The following is a 13,265-nucleotide window of genomic DNA, read 5'->3' as shown; positions in this document are numbered from 1 at the left end:
GAATTCAAAAATTTGCACGGAATTTTGTAGCATATTCAGGCATTGCCCTAATATGAATGTTAGTATACAAGCAGCATTCTTTCTAAGTGGTCAGAGTGTATCATCTACTCAGGGCAGGCACCCCCAAACTTGGCCCTCCAGATGTTTTGGGACTACAATTCCCATCATCCCTGACCACTGATCCTGTTAGCTAGGGATGATGGGAGTTGTAGTCTGAAAACAGCTGGAGGGCCGAGTTTGGGGGTGCCTGACTCAGGGTTTCCCAAACTTGGGTCTCCAGCTGTTTTTGGACTACATTTCCCATCATCCCTAGCTAACAGGACCAGTGGTCAGGGATGATGGGAATTGTAGGCCCAAAAAAGCTGGAGACGCAGTAATACTTACAAGTGCCCTGTGAAATAGGCTGGTAATCTTCCCAGCACCATAGGTGTAGAATTGAGGCTAAGAGATAATGAACAACACCTATCCAATTAAATCCTGTGGGAGTGGAATACAATACAGTGGCTAAATGCAAGCAAGAAGAAAATGGTCATGCCAAGGAGACTGAACCGCCTGGAAGAACTGTGGTAAAATGGAAGGCATGTCAGCATCTGGGGGTGGAGGCTCTGCAGCAATTACCATGTAAGAAGCCATATAACTGTTGTTGTGTTTTGCTATGTAAGATAAGCAGCACTGTTACTGGCCTGCCCTTCCTACAGCGCTTGTTCTTGCCACTGTTCCTTCACCTTGGACTTAAAGATGGGGGAGAAATTACTGGATGGAACCTTTGCATATTGTAAAGGTGGGCTGTCATCCTGGCACAGACGACGATGTAAATAGTAATTTTCAAAATGCCACTCAATCGGCTTTATAGTCCTCTATTTCAAACCCCCCCCCCCCCCCAGATTGATATACACAGAAATCTCCCATGGTTTCAATACTGATGGTAGCAGGGTATTACCAATTTCCACTACGTCTCAGTGAAATAAATGCCACGTTTGCTGTTGCGAACATTCCACCTAGTTGCTTTACTTGGTGTTAATATACTCCCCTACCCAATTTACTCTAGCAGCACCCAGTGCATGACACCAGGGGAGCAATCATGGCCAGCAAGGGTGCGATGAGCAGCAGAGTTCTGCTGTCCCCTATATATGTAAATGCAATGGGTGAAAAAGGCTCAATTAACAAGGCTGAAAGTAATAGTTTCTGAAGATGACAAACATTCCCCAAGGCACATATTGCTATTATTATTATTCAATGATGAGATGGCATACTTGCCTCTTCAAGAAGACGTGTAACAGCATCAATGTCATTGTATGTTTTAGTCATCTGGCCCACTCTTTCAGCACATAAAACTGGAAGAAAAAAGAAAGGGGGAAAAATCAGTTTTTGTCCACTGTATTAAAAAGCGGTGCTTGATATAAACATAAAAGACGGGGGGGTTAATGTTTCATCAAATAATCACTGTATCACATAGCATAAGTACCTGCAGCCTGATTCTACACATGCTCACTAAGTGTGTTCAGTGAGGACCGGTCGCAAGCGTGCATAGAATTGCTGTCATTTGCTTCCAAAAATATTAAAAGCACTCTGAAATTAAGATAACAACTCCCTTCTATACAGCTGAACGTAGTGCTTGCAATATAAATGAGGTCAACATGTGACTCCTTACAGAATTTTATATGTTTTCTAAAGCCTACAGCAGGGGTCAGCAAACTTTTTCAGCAGGGGGCCGGTCCACTGTCCCTCAGACCTTGTGGGGGGCCAGACTATTTTTTTTGAGGGGGAAAGCGTCCTTAAATTAACACCTTAGGATCTAAGCCACGAGTTTAAGTATATAATGCTATAGATTTATAGGTGCCAGAATTTAATTAAGGTTTGGGGGCGTCAAAGCTAATTTGCTTGGGGAAACAGCCAGACCTAAGTGTGTATTTAAGCTAGTAAGGGGAATGATGGACCCACTGCTAAGCCTCTGTTCTTAGAAGATGTAAAAGCTTCTGGGGCTGTGTATTGGACATTGTAATCCCAGCCAAATCAACAAGTGTTGATGAAATCAGGCAAACTTCACTGTGAGGTGGCTGCCTGGGGACAGGATTAACCATTAGGAGTTCGAAGTGTCAAAGGAAATAAGTGTTAGAATGCAAATGAATGGAGTCCTCCCTTCCACTGTAGATAAAAGGGAAATGGGTTGGAAGCGATGTACTGTATCCAGGAAGCAGAGAGGAACAGTTGAGCTGGGATGTGCCCTGCAGAGCAAGAGAAGGGGCAGAGAAAGTATGCTGCTGCTACTATGGAGTAAGCTGGTGAATTTTGAGGTGCTGCTACTGCGAGATCCTTCACTGAAAAGCTTCAGATTGTATATTTGTGTAAATAAACCATATATCATAAAGACACGATAGCCTCTGTTGTGCCTAATTCACTAAAGGAAATACAAATCCTGGTTAAGTGCCAAGACCCCTGGATTCTCGTACACTGCTCGGTGGAGATTGGTGTGGCCTGTAACTGTATGTGGTCCAAAACACAGTCCTGTGATTATTCTGTGTGAAAGTTCTCTTCCTCGTTTTTGCATCATCAATAAAGCAAGATTTGAAGTGTGCTGATTTACTGGTGCCTTTCAGAAACTTTGGGAACAGCTCTGCAATGGCTCTCCAAAGTACTGGCCCTGACTTATCAATGGGAGTCAAAGGTAAGAGCTTGTTTAGCTTTCATTACCACCAACAGAGATTGTCGCCGAGTGCATAGAGATCATGAAAATCAATAGAGAAGGAGTCTCGGTCAGTATACAGTAGATGAGCCACAGAACGCACCTTTCCTCACTTCTCTGGTTGTTGCCATGCTGCATGACCTTCACTATTTATTGACATTTCATTTTATACATGAACGTCCTGGTGCCGTTTCTTCAGAACTCATTATGCAAACATGAAAAGGAACAGCAGCACATACCAAGGCTTATCCATTTTATCCCAGGCAAATGGCCTTGCGTTGCCCAAGGGAGTGTCACTTGTATAGTCATTGTTTGAGTTGTGCCTATCAATGATTAAAGCATTGGCATTTCTAATAAACAAAAGTCTAGCTGCCACGGCTGGACTGTGTCCTTGTTATTCAGTGAACCGCCCTGAGATCTTAGGGTGAAGGGTGGCACAGAAATTTAATAAATAAATAATAATAATTTAAGTAGAAATTGCTGCTGGTAATCCAAATATTATTATTTTTAGGCGTAATTGAAAATATTTGGGGGAAAGAACGGTGAGGGGGAAGAAGAACACTGAAACCAGGAAAGCAGTGTCAGAAACTTTTTTTTAAAAAAAGAAGCATTTACATTCTTGGTATTCACTTTCTCAGAATACTTTGTGCAGATAGGCTTAACCAAGTACCATAACATGTCCAGCTTTCCACTTGTTCTCCAGTTTACTTCAACTGCATTAGAATTTTCAGTATGTTAGGAAATTCCATGCAACCAATGTGAGCAATGGCCATGTCTGACAACTGGCATGGGGTTTAAAAACCCCTTTTTTGAAACACTGAACTGTATGTCCATGTAGGAATTCTGACCATATTTGAATGAAACAGCCCCTAATTCAGTGGCGGTGATTGGATTTCTAATATCCAAGCATTGTGGAGAGTTTAAAGTATTTTAAAATAAAAGCCATCCTGACATGAAAGGACAGAAACTGCTTCTGGGCTGTGTCCAGGGCTTCCCAAATATCTGCTAAGAATGACTTGTGTGCACGATTCTCTTACTCTATACAGCTGGCAGTGAGACCCAGGTGGTCATGCTGTTCTCTGTATTTGTCTAAAAAAAGAAGATCAAAGGCTACAAATGTGTCAACAAAAATTAAAATCAATACAGGCAGTGCTTTCCTCTACGGACATGCACTTTTGCCATTTTTAGCTTGGGAAAACAACAAAACGCCTTGGGACCCCATTTGTCAGCAGCTATAATGTGAGCACGCCACTGGCACTGAATTTCCTCTGTCAGTGAATCACCACTTAAGATATGGGTGGCTAACCTGTGGGAAGATGTGGGCAGCCTTCTAACTCCCAGAACCTCTAGCCAGCATGGTTATAGGCCAACCACATCTGGCTGGGTACAGGTTGGCAGCTTCTGCCTGAAGACATTTCAAGTGGTCAGGGACCAGAGTGGGAGTAACAAACTACTAGATTGGTTGTGAAAATGTTCTCTTAAGCCACAGTCCACACGAATAACAATCCTTAGTGGAATAGCACTTGATAATAAATTACCATTTGGAAAGGATGAGAGTGGCTGGAGAGTGACCAAGGGGGCTCAGGTCTCGCTCAGCTGGAGGCAGGAGCCTTTTCTGCCCCGCAGCTGAGCAGCAGGCTGGGGCCAACTGTACTGACCACAGCCCGCAAGGCGCTGGGGTGAAAGCACCTCAAGCTCACATGAGAGCTGTGGCAGTTTCACCTGGCATCTCGCCAGCTGGGTCCAATGCAGCTTTTTTCAACATCACGGTATATCACCAAATGGCGATGTTTGGCTGAGGATACATCATGATGTTGAAAACCCAACATTGCCCAGCGCTAATCACCATCCCCCCCCTTTATGAGGCTCAACTAATTTGAATTTAATTTGTATTTAATGCATTAAAGAGTATAAAAACAACATCATTGATCTTTGCTGTCTCACCCCAACATTAACTGAAACTCCGTAAAAGATAATTTCAGTGCAAATAACTGCTTGCTTTACAGCAGTCTTGGTGATCAGAAAACAATTTAATCAGCTACTGACCAATACAATTTACAATTCCACACATCCCTGAAAGGTGTTTGGCAACCATAAAATGCCAGAAATCTGTCCCAGGGAAATCTGTTTTGGCTTGCTGTCTCTTATGTGCCAACAAATACTCTTCAGATACACGGAGTTGTTCCAGTCTTGCTAGCTCTGCAGTAAACATCAAGCCTTTAGAATACACCAAACTTCAGCAACTACCACCGCTGTCAGTTAAGGAAAACTTTACAATCAAGTGCTTTAAGTATAAGCTAATACAGTAACGGGAAATTAACGGTACAATATTAAATTCCTAGAGGGACACGGGTGGCACTGTGGTCTAAACCACAGAGCCTAGGTCTTGCTGATCAGAAGGTCGGCGGTTCGAATCCCCGTGACGGGGTGAGCTTCCGTTGCTCAGTCCCTGCTCCTGCCAACCTAGCAGTTCAAAAGCACATCAAAGTGCAAGTAGATAAATAGGTACCGCTCCGGCGGGAAGGTAAACGGCATTTCCGTGCGCTGCTCTGGTTCGCCAGAAGCGGCTTAGTCATGCTGGCCACATGTCCCGGAAGCTGCACGCCGGCTCCCTCGGCCAATAAAGCGAGATGAGCACCACAACCCCAGAGTCGGCCACAACTGGACCTAATGGTCAGGGGTCCCTTTACCTTTATTAAATTCCTAATGGAATAACAGCCACCCTAATTTCTGCAAAAAATATTAGAAAAACTGTCCTAAGAGTCAATAGGATAGGTGCTATTCCTTCTCCCTCAATATCCAGCATCATCATCAGAAGTTCTTTAAAAAACAAAACAAAAACCTTCATGCTTAACACAAATTACACAGCTTGTAAAGGCTCGTCACAATAAAGAACAACTTTTTAAAAACACAGTAGATGTTTTCATTTGCTTCCTAATCTTAAAATAACGCTGCTACTGCAATTTCTGCTTCAATAGTTTGCATTTAGGGAGGCCCCAAGATTAGATATCATGCTTCATTATTGGTGATCTCAGTCTGCCAGAAAGAGGAGGGCTTGAAAACAGTAAAAAGAATTGCATGAGTCGTGTGTGTGATGGTGCCTTTAAGCAGGAACATTGTTATGGGGCTGTTCAGAGGACAGCCCACTTTTTTGCACTGGGCCCCAGATCTCCTGGCCCTTCCCTTAACAAAATGAAGGTGGCAGGTTGCTGGGGTCCCACCAGTGCTGTGCTTTGCAGCATAGCCACCCTGCAAGCAAAAGTAAGGGAAGAGAAATATAAAGGAAGTCCTTCCCATTCATGCTTGCTAGGCTATGGACAGGTGGGAGCAGAGCGACCATAGATAGCAATGGGGGTGATGGGCTGAGGGTGGTTATGTGGCCTTGAGGCTTACTAGGTGACCAGTTTATAAAGCGCCCTTGCATATACCCCGCAACTGTCCTGCTTTAAGTGAGACATCCCAGATTGGGGCGCTGTGTTTTCAGCAGGGTGTCCAAAAATGTGCAAGATCTTGACCTTGTACGAGATCACAAGAGCATTTTCTGGCTCCGTGATCTTGTGCATATTGCCTCAAAATATGTGCTTCTGCTCCGTGATCTCATGTGGGTCACATGACCCACACAGGCATAGGGCTGGGAGGATTCGTGTCCCGGTTTCTGGCACTAACAGGTTGGAGGGTACCCTTGCAGCCTAAGCCACCTATGTCATCAGGGTTGCTCTACAAAATTAACATGTGCAAACCATGATCATTGCCCTGAACTCCTTGGGCAAATGGGCAAGATAAAAATGTCATAAATAAAACCCAGTAAGTTTACAAGTGGGATTTAAGAATAACAGCAGGCCCGTTGTTCGTTCCTACCATCTGGCATTCAGAAAGTGAGAAGGCTGTGTGTGTAAAAAAAATCCCCCAGACTTTTAAAAGAATATTCTTTACATTTCTCCGTTCTCAAACACAAGTGTTGAGTTTTCATCCGTAAAATAGGCAGATGGTTTCTGCAAAGACTTCCATGTGCTTAATTCCTTTATGATGTAATACACACCAAGTGTGAGCTGGCTAACCTTTTTGAGGTAGCTAGTCAACATATAGTGCATTTTCTTGCTTTCCCATTGTTTTGTTCTGTGGTTGCCAGTTAACATGTGTTTAATGGGTACATGCAATAGTTGGATTGGGGGTTTGTGGGAGTGAGAGAGAGGGAGATGTCAGATGTTGAACAAAACCGTTTTTACTTTGAGTATGTATATAAATAAAAGCAGCAGCCGTCTCTGCCAACAGATTATATGTAGATTTGGCCTTCTACCCCACCTACAATGTAGAAAGCCATGTTAGCACCTAAAAACCTCAGTCATAAGCCTTGCAGCAAAAACCTACATTTGCCTGGAGTTTGGTTTAAATTTGAACATAAGCATCTAACTAAGCATGTACAAATGTACCCTGAGTTTTTTAAGTACCTAGTGATGTTCCTGCCTTTAAGTTGGTCATTTAACTAAAAAAAGAAGTAATCAAAGAGAATTTTAAAAGCCACAAAGCAAAACAGTGAGGTGGCAGCCAAGCATTGCTGTCCTAACTCTAGCATGGTTGCCCATAAATAATTACCCTTCTCTGAATGGGCAGCTTGTTTATCAAATCTCCACAGACAAGGCTTAACAGAGAGATAAGAATTACAAGAGAAATATTAGAACAAGCAATTCGGCCAGGAGATTTGCCCTTTGTACGATATAAAGTACAGCTCCCAACGTGCCTCTTGACACGTACTGAGTTTACAGTTTGAAACTACAGCTCAAACTAAGTCAGAAAATGCATTTAAGTCAAGAAGGGAAATGTCTGAAATTCTTGAAGTATGCATTCAGTTCTTGGTCATATTATCATTCCCCCACTGCCACCACACACGTTTAATATTTTACTGGTTTTGTTAAAAAAAACCAACAATCCACAAAGAAGAAAAAATGTGAAATAAAAATGTAAACCATAAAGTGTCACAGACTGCAAGGGCAAAAGTACAAAGATACAGGGCAGTTCCAAAGAATAATAAAGAATTGACTCATACAAAGATTCCTTTTACAAATAACGAAGATATGTGCAAATAAAAGTATTCCCCACCTGTGAGTGCCATCATTATTCTGGATGAAGGTTCTAGAAAGTCTTAGATGAGCCAGACATTTGCATATAAGAGCAAACTGCATAATAAATAAAATGCAGGACAGCAAAACAAAAGGACACTAGAGCTCTACACTTCAGATATTTTTTAATTTATGAGATATATTTTCAAGAAGGGCTATGTGCCAAACCCTGGAGTACCAGCAATCCAAATTGTTAAGACTGAAAGTCTTCCAGGATTTGACAATGAAGCCTCAGGCTGCTGTTAAGAGATGAGAAATAAGTTGTTTACTTTTCAAGTCCTGTTCTGTTTCCAAAAGCACCACAAGATGGAGCAATAGCTTGTTTAGTTATCAAAAAGAGCTCAATGAACACCTTATTGAAATTCTTTAAAAATAAATTAAGTTATTGGTGGTATTATTATTATTATTTTACTAGATGCTTTTACCCTACAGTTGTCATGCTTCCCCAGCACATCTGGAATATTGGCTTCTATCACTTGTGGCAGTCTTTGGAAGAATCTCTTCAAAAATAATGGTTTCTCCCCCACTGAAACAGATTGTGGGCTTAAGGCAAAAAGAAAAGTCACATTGACTGGCACATTGGTTGGCAGGCACCAACAAGTGACAAGAAGGTGGGGCAGGGCAATGTTCACTTATGGAATTCCTTAATGTACAAATCAAAGGGAAGCTTGTGCAAAGAAAGCAGAAACAGAATGCCCTGAGGACACCCCCCTCCTTCGGCAACTGAGTGCGCCTTCCCAGGTTTGTTGTTGTTGTTTAGTCATTTAGTCGTGTCCGACTCTTCGTGACCCCATGGACCAGAGCACGCCAGGTACTCCTGTCTTCCACTGCCTCCCGCAGTTTGGTCAAACTCATGTTGGTAGCTTCGAGAATACTGTCCAACCATCTCGTCCTCTGTCGTCCCCTTCTACTTGTGCCCTCCATCTTTCCCAACATCAGGGTCTTTTCCAGGGAGTCTTCTCTTCTCATGAGGTGGCCAAAGTATTGGAGCCTCAGCTTCAGGATCTGTCCTTCCAGGGAGCTCTCAGGGCTGATTTCCTTAAGGATCTTCTTGCAGTCCATGGGACTCTCAAGAGTCTCCTCCAGCACCATAATTCAAAAGCATCAATTCTTCGGCGATCAGCTTTCTTTATGGTCCAGCTCTCACTTCCATACATCACTACTGGGAAAACCATAGCTTTTACTATAAGGACCTTTGTTGTCTCTGCTTTTTAAGAAGTTCCCAGGTTTAGTAGACCTCAAAACCATAGAAAAGGCACAGTGATCTATCTGTACTAGGGAAAGTGTGATCATTTCTCTCCCACTTCCCTTGATCTCACCACACCCTAGTGCAGTTGTCCCTTTTGTTTTCCTATCCTACCGGAGATGTCATCGGATACTCACAAAGAAGCAGGCAAAAAGCAGCCGTTTCCAGTGTATTGCACCTCCTCAAAGAAAGGGCAGTATACCGGAGAGAGAAGTCTTGAGTCAAGTGGGAACTCGTGTGAGGCTAGGTGGGACAGGAAGTACATGTGGCTGAACTTGGGCAGGCAGGAGAGTTTGTAGTGGGTGTCTCTGCATAAGGATTGCAAAAGAAAATGGGCTGAATACACAAGCTAATTGCTTGCTGGTGGGGCAGGGTAGGATGAGATGGATGACAATATGCTTTTGCAGAGAACATATTTAATCTAAGGGGAAAGGGACAAAGAATGAAGGGGTAAGGAGATAACGAATTAAAATAAGAAGCCCCAGAGAACCAAATATGAACAAGAGAGCTAAAAAAACAAAACCCCAAAGGCCTGCTTTTGAAAGCAGAGGCATACTACTTCAACATACCTCTGAAATCCCCTCACTAATTTATATTCCCATTAGAACAAGCATAAATTAAACTCTGAACTGCATATTTTTAATGAGTTCAGTGAGCACTGGGCTTTTATGTTGAAAAGAATGAGGCCTTAAACTAGCCCCCTTCTCCAAAATCTCTGCACGAACTAGCATTTACACGTTTGTTTCCTATTATTCTTACTTGGTAAATTGGTGTTGTAAATTCTGTTGGCTTGGACTGGCTTGGTAGGATGGTCTGCAGCAGTAGCTTCTGTGTGAAACAGAATCAAGCTAGCAAGTGCCTTAGGTGAATTAAAGGAGTGGGGAACTCTTTTGGCACTGGGGACCAGATTTTTATCAGGGTAGGGCAAACTTTGCCAGGTGAGTGGGGCCATCCACCTATCACATGACACAACTATGACATCACATGACTGACAAATTGGCTACCTTACCAAAATCCTTTGCGGTCCCAGTGATCAATCTAACCCCCCCCCTCTCTCTTTCTCTGTGTGTGTGCGCGTCTGTGTGTGCATGCAGGAAGGAGAGCGAGAAAGAGAATTTCTTCATCACTGTGTGATGGAACAGTCTCTGTCAGAGCTGATATGCAAAGCAGGCACCTGTGCTCTGATGCATAGCATTGAGGAAAAGAACTACGCCTGCTTGTTTTTGTTGCACATGCAGCACCAGCAAGCAGACCTGGTTTTTCAGAAACCCAGACGCATGCTGATCCTTTCTGGAGGTTAAAAGGATCATTGTGGAATGGGTTTTCCATGAAGGTCCTGCCTCATCAGCTGAGGCCACCAGTACGTTGCCAGCCCTATCAGTATATAAATACATAAACAAATCCACCAGAACAGCTATGAGATACCGAGAGAGCCCCAGGAGAGGGCAGTTCTGCCAGAACCAGTTTGGAATCTGAAGTAAGTACTTAGGAGAGAAGTTGTGTTCCCTCAGATATGCATTTGCCTGAAGATGCCTCCTGTCTTGCCAGTTTCTGTTGCATCTGGGGAACAGACTTTTAGTAACCTTAAGATTATTAAGAACTACCTGCGGTCAGCAAACCATGCTATCATGCTTTCGCTGGAGAATGCAGTTGCAAAGCAAATAAATTATGCTGATGGAACTGATGACTTTGCATCTATGAAGGCAAGAAATACATTCTTTGCTTAGACTTGCAATTCCTTTTGCACACACCTAAAGCAAGAGCACCAAACTTTGCTCTCATTTTGTTGTTTACTTTCTAACTTTTAATAAAAGTTTACCTCTCCGAGGTAAATTTTGCCAATTCATCCTTGGCATAGAACATGATTCTTCTACTGCAGCCCAATACATAACTTAAGAACAAAATAATACCCTCCAGCATGGTTTAAAAGATTGTTTAACTGGCCAAATGCCTGGGAGAAGAGGAATGTTTCTGACTGGCACCTAAAGAGATGTAACAAAGGCACCAGGTGAGCTTCCCTGAAAGTGCATTCCACAAATGGGGAGCCACTGCAGAAAAGGGCCGTTCTCACACTGTCGCCCTCTGAACATCTCACGGAGGAGGCACATGAAGGAGAACCTCAGTTTATGATTGCAGAGTCTGGGTTGGTTCATATGGGGAGAGGTGATCCTTGAGGTATTGTGGTCCTGAGCCATTTGAGGCTTTATAGGTCAAAACCAGCCCTTTGAATTGGGCCAGGAAAGTAATTTGCAGCCTGTGCTGTTGGGCCAGGGTCAGTGTTATGTGCTTAAACAGACTTGCCCCGGTGAGCCACCTGGCCGCTGAATTCTGCACCAGCTGAAGTTTCCAAACCATCTTCAGAGGCAGCCCTATGTATCACGCGTTGCAGTAATCTAACCTAGAGGTTACCAGAGCATAGACGACAGAAGTTAGGCTTTCCCTGTCCAGATAGGGCCAGCTGGGCTAACTAGCCACAGCTTATGGAAGGCACTGTGTGTTTACTGACGCCACCTGAGCCACTGGAGACAGCAAGGGATACAGAAGTACCCCCAGGCTTTGTACACACTCCTTCAGAGGGAGTGTACGCCCATCAAGACCAGAAAGCCCTCCAGCCAGCCAGCCAGCCAAGGGAACCACCCACTAACAGTGCTTCAGTCTTATCTGGATTGAGCTTTGGTATTAAATAACTATTAAGGATACAGGAGTCTTCCTTTTCAAATGTTAGCTGCCTCTGCCTCAGCACTTGTTAAAAGAATTCTAGCAGCTCATGATACTAGGTAGAAATTGTTCGTGGCCCTTTCCACCGAGAATATTTGTGTGTCCCAAAAGCATTTCACTTTCTTACATTCCCACCACATGTGATAAAATGTTCCTTCTTTCTCTTGACATTTCCAACATTTATTACTAACTTTAAACATCTTTCCAAGTTTCACTGGAGTTATGTACCATCTATATATCATTTTCATAACATTTTCTTTTATCGTAGTACATGCGGTGAATTTCATTCCCTCTTTCCATAATTTTATCCACTCCTCTAATTGTATGTTATAACCAAGATCTTTGGCCCATTGAGTCATTACCGTTTTTACTTCTTCGTCTTTTGTATGCCATTCAAGTAATAATTTATACATTTTTGACAATATTTTTACATCACTATTCAAAATTTCTTGATGAAACCTTGATTTTCTTTCTAAAAAACCTTTTTCTCGCATCTCTTTTTTAAACATTGCATTCAACTGGAAGTAATGCAGCCAATCATTCACCTTTTCTTTAACCTCTTCATAGTTCCCGACCATGCCATACTCTGCGTACCCCCAGTGGAATCAATGGACTCAAGTCTGGCATGGTTAACTTAAGTCCATTTACTTTAATGGGCCTACTCTGACTCAGAAGGTAGAGGGGTGGTTTCCAAATATCTGCTTCTTAACAACGGATCTTTGTTAAAGAGGCTTTTGTGCTGTTTGATTTGCTCTTCCTTTCCCCCAGCTTTTCTGGAAGTGTTAGAGCCCTGGTAAACTTTTTTTTTTTTTAAGGCTGCATGCGTTTTTGCCCTTTGCATAGCAATGAGAATGGCTGGTAGTGGGCAAGGCCATTAAAATGCAACCTATTTAACACAGAGACACAGAAAATTATTTTGCACTGGAGCACTTGCATTCCCAAGATTATCGCAATATTGCTATGCAACACAGCTACACACATCACTGTATTGATTTGATTGGGGGGATTTTTACACCTTATAAGCAGGATGAATGCAAGACATTTTTTAATAGCTCTTCCTTATGGAAACAAGAAAGAAAGAGAAAAAGAAAACCTGATTTACCATGTGCGAGTAAGGCAGTAGCAGGGATTGAGATTCAGCAAATGTTTACTGAAATGAGAATCACTGGCTTACAAACATTAGCAGCCTGTCTCGGGAGTAATCTATTCTTCCCATGCCATATGTTGCACTGTTCATAAGAAACCAATTTTTAGTGCTCCTTGCGTAATGAACTTTCAACCCCAGCTCCAAGGATCATCTTACTCTATCTTTCCTTTACAACCGGGGAAAGAAACGCAGTGACAATGTATTGCCCAAAACACATTCTGTGTTAGGGCTACAAGGAACACAGAGATTTGTTCCTTGCTACTTCCGTTACCCATGTTATCTATACTGCTCCAGAAAATGCACGTAAGTAGCTGCCTGTCAGTTTATGAATCCCTTTTCGTTGTTCATTCCCAC

At 42.8% G+C, this 13,265-nt stretch overlaps 1 protein-coding gene across 14 annotated transcripts in view; it reads right to left on the bottom strand.

Annotated features, from left to right (window-relative positions):
* The window catches only part of TRAK1 (trafficking kinesin protein 1), a 140,992-nt gene that overhangs the window by 42,784 nt on the left and 84,943 nt on the right, over positions 1-13,265 (bottom strand). For all 14 annotated transcript variants that reach the window (XM_053359598.1, XM_053359611.1, XM_053359609.1 and 11 more), the window contains one exon: positions 1,254-1,334. In XM_053359598.1, the coding sequence (XP_053215573.1) occupies positions 1,254-1,308 (55 nt within the window). In that variant the 5' untranslated portion in view covers positions 1,309-1,334. The remainder of the gene's footprint in view (positions 1-1,253; positions 1,335-13,265) is intronic.

This window comes from Podarcis raffonei, chromosome 12 (assembly GCF_027172205.1).
Source record: "Podarcis raffonei isolate rPodRaf1 chromosome 12, rPodRaf1.pri, whole genome shotgun sequence".
Lineage (NCBI taxonomy): Eukaryota > Metazoa > Chordata > Lepidosauria > Squamata > Lacertidae > Podarcis > Podarcis raffonei.
Note: the sequence above shows the minus strand (reverse complement) of the source record. Positions and strands in the feature narration are given on the sequence as shown.